General features: G+C 36.3%; 2 protein-coding genes across 2 annotated transcripts; one reads left to right on the top strand and one right to left on the bottom strand.

The window, feature by feature from the left end:
* Positions 1 to 3,590: 3,590 nt before the first annotated feature.
* LOC140162008 (cytochrome P450 2C5-like) lies at positions 3,591 to 9,457 on the bottom strand. The gene is made up of 4 exons (XM_072185299.1): positions 9,061 to 9,457; positions 5,885 to 6,850; positions 5,076 to 5,193; positions 3,591 to 3,879 (listed from the first exon to the last, which is right to left on the bottom strand). The coding sequence occupies exons 1-4, from the start codon at positions 9,455 to 9,457 to the stop codon at positions 3,591 to 3,593; spliced, it is 1,770 nt and encodes a 589-aa protein (XP_072041400.1).
* A 1,865-nt stretch (positions 9,458 to 11,322) lies between these two features.
* On the top strand, positions 11,323 to 15,783 carry LOC140162329 (uncharacterized). The gene is made up of 3 exons (XM_072185558.1): positions 11,323 to 11,431; positions 12,980 to 13,758; positions 14,150 to 15,783. Exons 1-3 carry the CDS (start codon positions 11,380 to 11,382, stop codon positions 15,035 to 15,037), a joined length of 1,719 nt encoding a protein of 572 aa, XP_072041659.1. The 5' UTR covers positions 11,323 to 11,379; the 3' UTR covers positions 15,038 to 15,783.
* Positions 15,784 to 16,098: the final 315 nt, after the last annotated feature.

Raw genomic sequence — 16,098 nt, 5'->3', positions numbered from 1 at the left:
TTTTTCTCTATTCATGCTCTAATAGGACCCATGGTTGAAGTATCATATACTGGAATCCCTCAGATTTTTAGTCAGGTCAGAATTTTTGTGCTTGGCGCTGGCAACATGAGCTAGGGAGGAAGTATACCTTGTGGGCATGGTCGGCATTTTGCTCAAACACTACCCCTGCAGTGCACAGTATGCCTGGGGTAAAGTATGATAAGAAAGTCCACTATATAGCAATTCAAATGTCAAATAGATGTATTTTCACAAAGTTATGATGGTAAATAATTATTTTGAAAGAATAGATAACTTCAAAACTTTGGAAACAAATAGAAATTTTTGGAAGATGGCAAAGCTTCCATGAATTTTACATTCACTAACTATGGACGCCAAAGGATTTGAAACAAGTCTACCTATGGAGGAGTGTAATACACATAATCATGCATAACTCGCAAACGCAAAATCGTATGAATTTTTGGGAATAAGCTTTTTTCGAGGATATCTACTGAAAAATGTCATAAAATCCTCCTTTAAGTAGAGTCATTTGTCCAATTTTAAAGTTTAAGAACTTTTGTACAACTTTTGATTATATCGTTGCCCATTTGACTATGCTGAACCATCTACTCCCCATTCCAGATAAATACAGCACTAATTTTTTAGGATTAAAAAAATATGATCAAGTTCTGCAAAATAAAACATAGCTAAATCCTAATCCTTTAGTTAGTCCTAACTGGCAATAAAAGAAAAAAATCACTATTTTACTAATTTCTTGAAAAAAGGGCCAAAAACGTGCATATTCGGCATATTTTCTGACAATCGAGTCACAAAAATCAAAGACTTGGAACAAGTCTAAGCATTCAAAATCTTGAGTATATGCCGAAATTTTGCTATAATTTTCACTTTTTTGTGTTTCTCTAATTAAATTATCGGTTATCGGAATGAAATACGTCTTTTCCAAAAATTAAACTGTATAAACTGAAATTAGTCTTATCACAGCATACGAAAAACACCCTAAAAACGCATGTTTTTGGCCCTTATTTCCAAAAATTGACCAAAAATTAAAATTTGACTTTTATTGCCAGTTAGGACTAACTAAAGGATTAGGATTTAGCTATGTTTCATTTGGCAAAACAGGATAATATTTTTAATTCCAAAAAATAGTTCTGTATTTTTCTGGAATAGGGAGTAGTTTGACTCATTCATGTTGGATAGAACAATGCCAATGAAAGAACAGTTCATAGCTTATATTTTTATCATTAATAAAACTCTTCTTACTTTTCTCTGTTAACATGTTTAATTGTATTCACGGACTTGCTCCAGAATGTATACAGGAACTATATTAAGGGCTGGGGTATGAACGTTTGGACAGTATTTATTGTGGGACATTAGAACGCATCAGACATATCGAATTGCATTCTGAATACGAAGAATGTCCTTCTGATATCAAATAGTTTTGTTTTTGAAATTCGCAATGTAATACACATTTTATGGCAAATGATTAAAAACTGATATTTTTGATAATAACAGTTCTCGAAGTAAACTTTAAGTCTGATGATGTATACTTAAAGTGTATGCAGGTGGGATTGAAAATTTTGCCCTTTCGTATTGAAGATATGGATTTGTTTCCCAAAACACCAAAACAATTAGGTCTACGAGGACTGTTATATATCAAAAATGTGAAAAATATCAAATTTTAATAATTTGTCATAAAATTTGTATTATATCGTGAATTTCAAAACATGAAAATTAATTGATATCAGAAAGACATTCTTCATATTCAGAATGCAATTCGATATGTCTGATGTGCTCTCATGTTCCACAAAAAATACTGTCGAAACGCTCAAAACGCTCATTCCAGATCCCTTAACCAACTCGAAATTTACGTTCATCTTCACAATCTTTTCTGGTTTGCACACCAACATCAACTCTTCCGGACGTCGTTCTTTCAAGTCGTCTTCAGCAGAACTTTGGAACAAAGACGTTATAACCACAGACAGTTCAAATCTAATTTAAGGGATCGGATAGCAACGTTTGCACAATATTTTTTGTTGGACATGAGCATATCAGACACATCAAATTGCATTCTGAAATACGAGGAATGTCCTTCTGATATCAAATAATTTTGATTTTTTTTTAAATTTCCGATATAATACAAATTTATGGCACATTATTAAAAGAAGAACTAACAACTTTAGGGCTTTTTGGAAAGAAATGTGTATTTTTAATACGAAGTGTCAAAATTTTCAAATGATGGACGGCTTCTCCTCCCAGCGACATACACTTGAAGTACATATCATTAGATTTATAAAGTTTACTTCGAGGACAGTTAAATATAAAAAAAATACGATGTAAATCCAAAATTAATTAATTAATTATTTATTTATTTATTTATTTATTTATTTATTTATTTATTTATTTATTTATTTATTTATTTATTTATTTATTTATTTATTTATTTATTTATTTATTTATTTTTATTTTTTTTAAAAATAAAATAACTGCATATAAAATTTGCATATTAATCTATGCATGCAAGAAGGTTCTAGTGTTCGAGAAGGGGCTAATACAAATATGTTTTTGTACATTGTATCGTGTGTGATATTTTCAAAAATAAAATATCCATCTGAACCAAATGTGGCGTATGACTTCAAAAAATTTCAGATGTTGACCATTTTATTTATCTTATTTATCTGTGAAATGCCATTATCTCAAGAGCAAGTCTGCCATCGTGATTATTTTCAATATCTGTCAATAACTCAACATTTTTTTCAACAAGGTTTTTTAATGTTTAAAAATGTTCCTTTGAAAATGTTTTAAAAGATATTTTTTTAATGCTAGATTAGCTATCTACTGAAGATAGCAACATAGTATTAAATAGGCCTACTGATAAGTAATTAATTGGTAGAGCACCAGCTCAATCACCTTCGGAGCCTTATTTCACCCTTATACAGATGAGTACTTCATTACAATGGGCTATTCCATTTAAAAACCACACTACCCCTGTGGAAGATTTTGGAAAAATCTGCCACAGAAGGAGTATGAATTTCAAATTGAACACATTAGCAGCTCCATTTGTAACCCACCCTCCCTCAGTGGAAGATTCATGTTGAATCTTTCTCAACATGAAATGTATGAAATTCAAATGGAGCTGCATAATGTGTTCATTCCATTTGAAATTCATACTCCCCCTGTGGGAGATATTTCCAAAATCTTCCACAGGGGTAGTGTGGATTTTAAATGGAATAGCCCAATGCCTCTTTGAAGGTGTGTCGGGAAGTATTTCTTGAGCTGCATATCTCCTTGTCTTGGGTAGGCATCAAACAATAATTCTCTAAGGTCTCTGGACTTAGGTCCAGACTCTGGTGGCGGTGTTAAACCAGTTTTAAGGGATCCAAACCGTTCCGCTTCCCTCTGATATAGATTTAATTACACCGTCATCAGAGATTGGGCACTCCATATTATTTTCAGGCGAGGAACAGCTGGTAAGAGTGGCGTAAATCAGCGTGCCAAGTCAATGGCCCTAGAGCTAGAGTAACCTGAGCGGAGCTTGCACTGCTGGAACTGGTCACATGAACCTAGTCTTACTATCAGTTGAAGTGTTAGCATTTTTAGGTCTGAGTGTCTTGTGCTGGTACGTCTTCTTTAACTTCAATTGGAGACGGTTTCCAGCTTTGAATCAGGTCTGTCTGTCGGAATTCTTCTAGGATACTGAGTGCAGTTTTATAGGCCACATCCATGATGTTACGTCCCTTTCCACCTGGTACTCCAAGAGCGGCGATGCATTTTGTCAGAGATGTGTTATAGATACCTCTGCTTCCCATTTCAATTGGGAAGTAGTGAGTACACCGTCCCCTATTTTCGCAGTCAGCTACAAGATCTTGGTATTTGTATTTCTTTCTTGCATTGGCATTTGACAGGTTTTATGACAGTGGTGATAACTGTTTCGGAATTTGACAGTAGTCATATTTTTGGTATCTCCTGATTAGCCTCTTCAATGAAGTGTCTGAATAGTTGCATGATGGAATAGAGTATAGTTATTATGATGACAGAAATGGCAGGATCCAAGTTTGGTCTTTCCCCAGAGTCTAAAATTAACCGGTGATGGAATTTGGTCGTGGATAGCACTGACATAGAATGATAGGAGCTCTGGTGTCCATAGGAGTTTCTTTCAAGATGAATCTACTTGCATGGCAGAGTCCCATCTGAGCCATTGTCCTTGTTTGGCGCCGCCATAGAGGTACACAAGCATGTCATCTTTACCTACGTCTTCTAGCAGACTAATGAGGCATTTTTTGTGTTCTCGGGGGTTCGTGTCTTTTAATAGTTTCTGGTTCTAAACCAAGGCCTGCTCTGATGTCTGTTTGACCTCTGCACATCTCATTCAGTATCAGATGTCGCTCTCTTTGTTCGGCTTCTCTGACTCCATTCCACCTTGCGACAGTCTGTGTTTTCCCATCTGAAGAAAGCAACATAAGAGTATTTGATATCTGGCTATCTACTGAAGATACCAACATAGCAGTTTTTACAACTTGTCTATCTACTGAATATAGCAGTATAACAATATTTAGCTATCTACTGAAGATAGCAACATAACAGTATTTTAAAATACTTAGCTATCTACTGAAAAAGCAACATAGCAGTATTTAATACTTAGCTGTGTACTAAAGATAGCAACATGTATGTAATACTTAGCTTTCTACTGAAGATATCAATATAACAGTATCTAATACTTAGCTATCAACTGAAGATAGCAACATAACAGTATTTAACATTTAGTTATCGACTGAAGATAGAATCATAGCAGCATTAAATAGGCATACTTGGCTATCTACTAAATATAGCAACATAACTGTAATTTACTACTTAGCTTTCAACTGAAAATAGCAACATAGCAGTATTCAATACTTAGCTATCTACTTTTTTGTCTTTTCTCTTTTGATTGCTTTTGTTTTTCCTTGTCAGGGGTAGGCACTCTACCCCCACCCCGATGGCAGCCGCCAATACATATACACATAACCACCGGCCTTCTTTAAGTACGATCAATAGCGCATATATTGTAAGGAAACGGTGTTTTGATCACCGTTGGCTTATACTGGATATTCACAATATCCATCCCAGCCGGTTTCTTGATGGTGTATCGATGCATGAGATGAGTGTAGAAGAGGAAGAGCTCCATGCGGGCAAGTTGCTCTCCTAAGCATACACGTTTACCTGGATGGAAGAAGGAGAAGAAAGAAAGAGCAGAAAAATGTGACCATCGTTTTATGCACTTTGTAATCATTCTTAACCGCCCCTTAAGGGCTCGGATAGCAACGTTTACACAGTATTTTTTCTGGGACACGAGAGCACATCAGACATATCGAATTGCATTTTGAATACGAGGAATGTCCTTCTGATATCAAATAATTTCGATTTTTTGAAATTCATGATTAAAATTGTATATTGTTTTATTTTTGACATTTAACAATCCTCGAAATGAACTTAATTAATCTAATGATATGTACTTAAAGTGTATGTAGCTGGGAGAAAAAGCCGGCGATCCTTTAAAAATTTTGACCTTTCGTATTGAAGATACAAACTTCCCCTCAAAACACCTAACATTTTTAGATCTTTCAGAATGCAATTCGATATGTCTGGTGTGCTCTCATGTCCCAGAAAACATAGTATGCAAACGTTGCTATCCGAGCCCTTAATAGACTTAATAAACTAACTATGCTACGTGACAGGAATGTCCCAGCAAACACAACACCCACCTCCAAGGAAAATGGATCAATTCTACGCGTATTTTTCTAACCGCTCTTTTGATTGGCTGATATAGGAGGCTATAAATAATGTATACAATATGACTGCATTTTAAGCAAACGTGATTCTTCAAAACGATTGTGATTTTTTTTTTTCATACCTGCTCCAAAGGCCATATTTTCTGGAATCTTTATGACATTTCCTCTCTCATCTAGAAATCTCTCTGGTTTGAATTCATCTGGATCCCGCCAGATGGAAGCATCTCGTGAAACACTGTACAGGCTGGCTTGCATATATGATCCTTTGGGAATAGCAAAGCCTTGAAATTCGGCTACATCTTGATTTGCATATCGCAGAAAAGGCAAGAAGATACTTGCAAATCGCTGTATCTCGTGGATAACCGCGACTGTGCAAGGCAGATTAGGTTTGTCAGACATCTTGGGTAAGCGATCTCGTCCAATTACTGAGTCAAGTTCTTCATGGACTTTTTTCTGTACTGCTGGATACTTCAGCATGTATAATAAAGCCCATCGTAAGGTGGTTGCAGTCGTCTCTGTCCCAGCACCAAAGAAATCACCAATCACTGCACGTAGTTCGACATCGCTAAAATGAGTGGGCAATTCTTGACCTAACTTCATCTGCATATCATTCAAATAGACATCAATGTAATCTCGTAAATTTTCGCTGTCAAAAGTATCACGATGTTCAATCACGATCTCATGAAGTTTTCGACGAACTGATATCATGAATGGCAACGGCCCCTTAGGCAGAAAAGGAATCATGGTCAGGTAGTATACAAGTTTTGGCGCAAATACAAATGAAATGGTGATAGCGCTGTGTCTCAAAATCTCTTCAACAGAATGCAGCAAATCCTTTAATTCAGGATCGTCATATTCAAATCGCTTCCCAATGACAACAGAGCAGATGATATTGGACGTAGCATTGCTGAGAAGAAGACTTGGGTCAAAAGGGTTGCTTTGTGTTGAGCTGATTTCTTTCATGAGGTATTCAGTCTCTGTAGCAATTTGATCTTCAAAGCTTCTTTTTCCTACTCCGAATGATCTAAGAACTGTCATTGAAAATCTACGGTGTTCTTGCCACAGCTCACCCACTGACAGGAGAACACCTGTAACAAGATAATAACGAGCTTCAGTTAAAGCCATATTATAACATTTTCAAACAAATAGATTAGCATTTATTTGCCATAAAATGTTAGCTTTTACTGTCAGATATATCCCCTTTTATTTTTGAGCCGAACAACTACGGCAAAGCAAAGAAAATTGGAATTCACTACCAGCGCATATGTCGCCAATACGTACCACTCCTTCGGTCATGTTGTGGTACGACCCTTTGTTGTCCCGCACGCCGTGTACGTATGTGTGTTATGAACATCGTGTATGTGTTCGACTAATAATTCCATCGTAATAATAAAGCGCCGGTTCCGGCGTTTTATTCAAAATCTCGGATTTTGACAAAACTACAGCACCTAGAGTCTTGATTTTTGCAGGGTATATTGGTTTAATAAAGTACAATTTAATCGTGTAAAAGAAGGAATTTTAAAAATTCAGTGAGGGCGTCTTCCTCAGCAAATGTTATAATATGGCTTTAACATGGTGCGAGTGAATGCACTATACTGCTCCCTTGATATAAATGAAATTTTAGGCACAAACTAAAAGTACCCTCCCGTAAAAATCCTCGGACCCTTAATTCTTGTTCAGTGGAAAGAGCTCTCTATTTGTACATGAAATTTTCCCCAAGGCAAAGGAGCCCATGTGTGCCATTAGGCGAATCTTTACGGTATGTGTCCCCACCAAACACAATACGTTTTAAACATAATATATTTAGGGTTTTGGTTTTGATAAAAACGTTTAAATAACATTAAATGTCGGGTTTTATAAACGTTTTGTATGAAAAGACAATGTAGCAACATTTTTAAAATGTTGTCAAAAAGATATTGTAAAATAAGTTTTGCAAACATTTTAACACTTAGCTAGCTAACATCACGTTAGAACATTTTGCAGTAGTTTTCAAACAATTGTTTTTGAATGTTTTGTAATACCCTTTATATACCATCACCCGACATTTAAACATTTAAATTTAATTCATATATGAATATTCTATAGAATTACAATCCCGGTTTTTATCCCTGTTCTTTGATGTCTATGGTTCAATGCAGAGGTACCGCGTGAACGTACAGCGTGTCCCAAAAGTAACTTAACATTGTGAATTTGCCATATCTCAAATATTTCCTACTTTATACCAAAATGGAGAACATATTCACATAGATTGATCTTTTAGAATTCTTCTGATACCAAAAACAGCATTATTGATGACCCCTTGACCTTACTGTGCGACTGTACATGTGTGCATCATACCCACAAAAGCAAGCTCATATGTTATTTGTTCAAGCACATGAATGATGTGCTTCCCTGAACAATAGAGTTAGTTCACTCACTGCACACGCTACATTTAGGTATGAACATTCATGGATTACATGGCCTAGGGTAAGCGTGACTGCTGTTTTAAATTATAATTAGGATATATTGGCAATATTAAACTTTACTTTAAAACAGTTGAAGTGAAGATGAATTTCCTATAGATCAACGGATTCAGATCGTATGGTTCTTTGCCGAGACAAAGTCGGACAAACTCACTCAAGCAAAGTTTAAGGAACATTTTAATGTAAATTATGCACCCAGCCGAAATACAATCCAGCAACTAGTGCAAAAATTCCTATCATCTGGATCTGTTCATGATCTACCTCGGGCAGGACGTGGAAGAACAGGAAGATCGGCTACAAACATCGATGTCATACGAAGAGCGGTGGCGAAAAGCCCAAGACGATCAGTACGTCGACTTTCAATGGAGAACAACGTACCGCGTACAACTGTTCATCGATAAAACAGAAAATGAAGATTACGCATTGAAAACAAACAAACAATCAATCCAACACAGCAAAATTAAACAAAACAGATTTTAAAACGATAACACGTTTATATCGTGTTATCACGTCTCAAATGACGAGACTTATTTTGCGTTTATAAAAGTGGGTTTTACGGTACGGTAGATATCCGTTAATTTTATGCCAAAGGGTCATGACCACATAGGCATGTTTGTTATCATAACATTTCTAAAAGAATTATCTACATACTGTGCAATTTTTGTAACAACACTATTAACCCAACGCAAGTTATGGCAAATTCACAATGTTAAGTTACTTTTGGGACACCCGGTACTAGTGCAGTGCGATATATTCAAACATTGTTCAAACCTATTGCGATATGATCATTTCTACGGCACCTCACATATAAATGACACAATTTAAAATCAGCTTACCTGCCCCATTCAAGACCTCCTCAGGTAAATCCAAACGTGGAACAGGTACTCGTTGGTCAAATTGTGGACTCCTGAACAATTCATTGACAGCATTATACCCACTGACGAGTACTACATTAATACCAAATGGCAATGGCACGTTACACACAGGCCCATACGTCTCACACAGATGCGATTTTATATGATCGATGCTTTTTGTCTTAAAACACATAAACAAAAGTTGTGGTAAGCAGCCAATAAGAGGCCAGGCCATGGGCCCTGGTGGGAGATTTTGGACCTGGTTTCGATAACTACTCACAATCCATGACAAAACAAGAAAAACGATCAACCCTAGGAGTATTGTACGGATATCCAAACCTCTAGCCATGTAACTGAACAGAGTTTGCAAGTTCGCCATTTTGGTGACTATAAACTGGACGTACTTAACCTTTAACCTTGGCTTTGACATATAATTATTTTCTTTGCTATTCATGGCCAGGTTTACATGGTTCATTTAGTAAGCTGACCATGCATGTCAGAATATTTGGGTACACAAAATGCCAGTCATTTCTGCCTTTACAGAAAACCGCTGACCACTGACTTTGGACCAACACCATGCCAACACACACCTTTCTATTTAGCATCACTCAGCGCTAGTGACAGAACCCAGGGACAGAGGTATGAAAGGCGCAGTACCATAAGGCCAAAAAATCTGTTTGCTTGCCCTCCACCGACCGACCCAATTTTTTTTTAGTTTTTAATTTATAATTTATAATTTTAATGTTTTTTTTTATTATTATTATTATTACTTTTTCTGTGTCTCAATTTCATTTCAAACCACATTTTACAACCAACAAGGACCAACAACCCAGCTGAAGGTCAGTGGATCTGGCCGCAACGTTGGTTACTCCAAGGTATGTTTATCTGGTTGACTAGATTTAATCTTGTTTCTCAACAAGAACATACCAGTATTTAATACTTACCTATCTACTGAAGATAGCAACATATCAGTTTTTAATACTTGCCTATCTACTGAAGATAACAATATCCCAGTATTTAATACTTACCTATCTACTGAAGATAACAATATACCGATATTTAACTTCATATAGCTATCAACTGACGACAGCAACACATCAGTATCTAATACTTAGCTATCTACTAAAGATAATTTACCAGTATCTAATTAATACTTATCTATCTACTGAAGATAGCAACATACAGTATCTAATACTTAGCTATCTACTGAAGATAGCAACATACCAGTATTTAATACTTGGCTATCTACTGAAGATAACAATATATAAAATAACAGTAGATAGCTATGTATTTAATACATATATATCTACTAGAAATAGCAACATAACAGTATTTAATACATATAGCTATCTACTGAAGACAGCAACATAGTAGTATTTAATACTTAGCTATCTATTGCAGATAGCAATATACCAGTATCTAATACTTAGCTATCTACTAAAGATAACAATTTACCAGTATTTATTACTTAGCTATCTAATGAATACAGCAACATAGCCGTATTTAATTTCATACAGCTATCTACTGAAGACAGCAACATAGTAGTATTTAATACTTAGCTATCTACCGAAGATAACAACATACCAGTATCTAATGTCTACTGAAGATTGCGGCATCAGGGTATTTATACTTACTTTTCTACTGACGATAGCAACATAGTAGTATTTAATACTTACCTATCTACTGAAGATAACAACATACCAGTATTTAATACTTAGTTATCTACTAAAGATAGCAACATTTTTTTTTTGCCAAATATTCATTTCAAAAATATTCAATTTTAACGAATTATCCGTCAAGTAATTTATACACAATTTATTTTTTTAATACTTTTGCTGGGATCACTGAATATAGGCCTTTCATTGAACACAATTTTGTCTGGATTTTTCTATTTTATCCCCCCACCCCCACACACACACACGAAAGGTCATGGTTATAATAATGGTTACAATGACTTGATATATAGTACCCATTTTATTATTTATTATTTTATTAATTTATTATTGATTTTTTTAAAGTAAATTTTAATGAAAAATTTGTTATGAACTTTAAAATACTACTTCTATATATAAATTCAATAAAAACAAAATACATACAAAATAAAAAGCAAGTTCAATTTGAAATCACTGGAGCATGAAAAAAACAACACAAAAAACACGTTAAAAAATTCCCCAGCTGACTATACCCAATATTATGGGCTATATATAATACAATAGACTTCCTGGTTCAGTTGCCTATGAACAAGTGCAGAGACAAGTTCACAATCATGCATGGTGATAATTCTAGTTTGAAGATTCAACGATGAAAGCACAAGAATATGGCCATTTATGCAGTTTGATCATATTATTATTAAGTAAGTTGAAATAATGGGCTATTCCGGTTGAAATCCATACACCCAGTATGGAAGATATGACTTCAATTTCCCACACAGGGAGTGTGAATTTCTATGGGGTTAACGGTTACCTGAAAAAAAATCTGTAAAAGTTACTGAAGTTGCATAAAAATGGTTAATATATCAGGGAAATGCCGTTAACGTTCGCTTAAATAGCGCTATGAGCTGCCTTGACATAACTGGAATTTTAGGCACAATAGCAACATAGTAATAGAAAGGCAATATCACAGACCTAGTGAGTGAATCAGAAGCATGACACATCACCGATGTCATCCAGACAGTGAAACAAAAGAAGTGGTCTTGGGCTGGTCACCTAGCTAGAGCATCAGATGGACAATGGACCACACTGGTTACAGAATGGATACCTAGAAATGGTACTAGGCACCCAGGAAGACACAAAGTTAGATGGAAGGATGAAATTACTAAATTTGTTGATGTAACCTGGATAAAAAAAAACTGGGCTAGTACTTTTCTGAAAAGCTGGACAAGAATATATTTTCTGGCTGAACTTGCCAGTGTGTGGGTAAGAGAGTGAGAATCATGTTAGAGTAAGAAGAGAGAAAAGGGGGAAAGAGAGCAAGCTTGAAACGGTAATTTTAACCTGTCCATTTTAGCACCAGTATTGGCCCAGTTCGACGATGGTGTGCAGCGATTTATTGGCCCAATCACGGGGCCCGAAATTTGCATTCAAATAGTAGGAAAATATTTGATTACAAATAAATGATGTGATACTGTAAAATTCCAGAGGATGGGTCCATCTTAGCTGACTGATCAGGCAAGATGGACCCTGTTGAATTCAATACACAAACATACAATATCATACATCTAGATAGAACTGTGGTCATGCGATCACAAATAGAGTCGTTCGTTGTTGTCGACTGGTAATGGCCCCTGAGAGACATTTGAACCCAAATCTGTAAACACCCTATAGACATGGCTATCAATGTATGTGTGCAATTGGCGTCCCCCAGCTTATGTTGTTTGTCGCAGAAGATGCATTTTGAAGGTATTTCGACTCAGACCGGAAGTGACCCCTTAATTAACTTTATCCCAATATCAAAAACTACTACACTTGGTAACCACAATTCATGTGTTTACATACCGGCTCTCTGCTATGTTTTTCCTGGCTAATGAAAATTGTTGACAGTATTTGGTTTTAGATCGGAAGTGACCCCTTAATGATTTTTGACCTCAAATGAAAAATGCCCTATATAGACGTAGTAACAATAATTTAGACCTATATGTGAACATACTAATGACTGTGGTTTGTTTTTCTTGTTTGCAAAAAAATATTTTACAATAACTTTTTCACATTTTTAAAATTTTGTTGTAGTGTTTATTCATATAAAACATTTTTCAAATGTTTTCATGACATGTTATTAAAGCGTTTTGACCAAAAACATTGTCAAAGAGATTATTTTTGCAAAGCAGGTGAGGCTGATTCAAGAAGCTCCTTCTTTGTTCGTTAAAATCCTATTTTTTGTGCTTTTATTTATTTATAACACACAGATACCTCGATGATGGCTTATTTGAAAGTGAAACGATCTGCCTTGACTTTTGGACCTGAACTTGGTGAAGGTGGTTTCAGCACTGTCTACCAAGCAACTTGGAGGCAGTCGCTATTGAAACGACAAGAGGTTGCTGTAAAGAGACTTTATAGAGTGAATCCAAGTGAGGTTGAAATCATGTCCAAACTTGACCATCCAAATATAGTGAAGCTGTTAGCGGTTGTTGACGAGAGTCCCGATTACTTTCTGATCATGGAGCTCTGCACAGGTAGCTCGCTGAAGTCCTATCTAGATCAGCGTCAGAGTAAGAGACTACCATTATATCAAGTCTGTGATTTGGCAAAGCAGGCTGCGCTACCGCTAAAATATCTTAGAGAAATGGAGATATTGCATAAAGATGTGAAATCGCCCAACTACTTGATCGCCGATGGAAACATCTTAAAGTTGACTGATTTTGGGATAGCAAAGAACCTTAAAGAAACAATGAGTAACGCAACACAGTCAGCTTCCTACCCCTGGATGGCCCCTGAATTGATGAAAGATCTGAAGCTATCGCCTACATATGATATCCACTCCTACGGTGTAGTTGTTTGGGAACTGTTGACACTTGAGGTGCCCTTTCAGGGTTTAGAACCACAAGTTGTTGTGATGAGAATCTGCAGTGACAACGAACGTCCACCAATCCCTCCAGACTGCCCTCGGCCAATTGCTGATTTGTTGAGGAAATGTTGGGAAGTAGACTGGCGCAAGAGGCCCAGTATTGATGATGTGCTTTCAATGGTAAGTTAACCTCGGGTTTAAAGGGTCATGTAGACTCTTCAGATGGTTGTATTGTATGTATGTGGACCAATACCCACAAGCAATATAAGGGAAGTGACCACTAAGGCTCAAGAGTCCAAGTAAGGCTCGCTAGTCAAAGGTACGCTTGTCAAAAATACAAAATGGGTTCATTAGTCCCTTGATGAGATTTAGGACTAGGTTAGGACTAACCAGTGACTCTTATATATACCCAACTGCGAATGAGTGTGTCAAGTCCTAATTATAGAGTAAGCTCTTGACGCCACCAAAAACTGTTGTTCAAATAAGGGGCTCAAGTACCCTTAATAGAAAATTATACATTTTCAATATATCAAAAATAATTTGATATTTTTTCTGGCATATCTGCTCACAGATATCTGATGCACTAGTCACAGCAGCTAGACAACGTCAGATACTTGATGGTCCCTGGACGCTTGAGAAGAAGATTGGTGAGGATGGACCTACTAAGCTGGTAAAGCCATGTGGAATTGCAGTCAATCATCAAGGAGATGTGTATGTAGCAGATAGTAGTGCAGTAAAGTTACAGGTGTACAGTCAACAAGGAGTGCACAAATTAAGCCTGGATATCAAGCCGCAACAAGGAGAAGGATATGAGGTACACCCATGGCCTAGAGAAGTCAGAATAAGCTCGGGTGGTAGTTTGTTCATTACAAATGTTACACAGTTCGTTCAAGTCTATAATCCTGATGGAGAGTATACAACCAAGTGGCCTGCAGTATCACCTCAATTCAAATCCTCAGCTAATGAATACACTCATCTGGTAGGTCTAACCATGGATGCTAAGGGTCAATTACTGGTAGGAGAAACCAAGCAGAGATATATCAGCAAACACATGCAAGATGGGTTTCACATTGGGAGCATCAAAGTAGACATTTCTCCATGGTCGCTAGCTGTGACATCAGAAGATGCAATCATTATAAGTGACTGGTTCAGTGACGATTCAGTGCATATTGTTGACAGTACAGGACAAGTGTTGCACACAGTCAACCATCCAACTCATGTACAAAGCTGGGACATTGCGGGAATTGCCTGCATCGAGGACATCATCTGCATTTGTAACTTAAGTAATAAGAGCATTCATTGCTTCTCCGTATCTGGTGAATACCTAGGAGATATCTCCATCAGCATACCAGGTTATCCAAGATGTCTTGCATTCACAGCAGCAGCAGATGGCAAGCAACTGATGGTTTCCTGTTCTGGTACGCAATCTTGTGTAGCTGTATATAATCTGCAATCTTAACCAGCAAAGCTAGTGATGTACCACGTGCTCAGCCAGCTAATGACATATTAGAACAATGTGACATGTTCCAGTAAAGTGAGCCATTTGTCCACAAAAATCAAGTCCTTGCTTCTTAAAAAGTAATACAAATTGGGCAATTCCATTTAAAATACATATAGATTTTAGAAATATCTTCCACAGAGGTAGTGTGAGTTTCAAAGAGAATAGGCATTTGGGTAGCGTCCATTCAAAACACTCACTCCAGTTGTGGAAGATATAGGGAAAGCCATAATACAGGGGGAGTATGTGTTTCAAAGTGATTGACCCAAACCAATTAATTTGAAATTCATACTCCCCCTGTGGAAGATATTTCCAGAATCTTTCACAGGGGTAGTGTGGATTTCAACTGGAATAGCCCATTACGGGGTCTCTCCGTAAGTGCCGCAGATTAAATTAATCCAGGCCCCATCCTTCGACAAAAATATAATATTATGGAGTTTGAGCAAATACATTACCAATACAAGCATATAAGAACAAGTTTTAATGTAAGACCAATCTATTATATTGGCATATTTACGGCTGTTTCGTATTAATTTATCTTTCATCAAAAACACCATATATGCTTGTAGACGAGGTTTTACGGTATACCATATAGTCCATATTTGAATCAAAAAACGTTTTACACAGACTTAACACCAAAGTTTTGAAACTGTACCATCTACCATTCAAATGGGTATGAGGATCGTAACAAAATTAGGTATCAAAATACGCAGAACAAAATTTTCCATCTGACTACGGTAATTTTCATTGTGTATCTTATTATCTGTACGTATTTAATGTAGTATTATAGTTTCTTGCATATTTTTGACTAATAAACAGGTATATTTTGTTCCTGTTGTTGTTGTTGTATTGAAACTTAATTTAGGCCAGGGGGTACTGAATACAGGCCATCCAGAATTCTGGAATACCTCCTCATTCAATGTTTGTGTTTGTTGTTTTGCTTTGTGTTTGTTGTTTCTTTAGTTATTATATATTTTCTCAGGCATGAATCCTATGGATCCTCGCATTTAATATTTAATGGC

The sequence above is a fragment of the Amphiura filiformis genome, chromosome 10, assembly GCF_039555335.1.
Source record: "Amphiura filiformis chromosome 10, Afil_fr2py, whole genome shotgun sequence".
Lineage (NCBI taxonomy): Eukaryota > Metazoa > Echinodermata > Ophiuroidea > Amphilepidida > Amphiuridae > Amphiura > Amphiura filiformis.
This window is presented reverse-complemented; position numbering and strand designations above follow the sequence as displayed.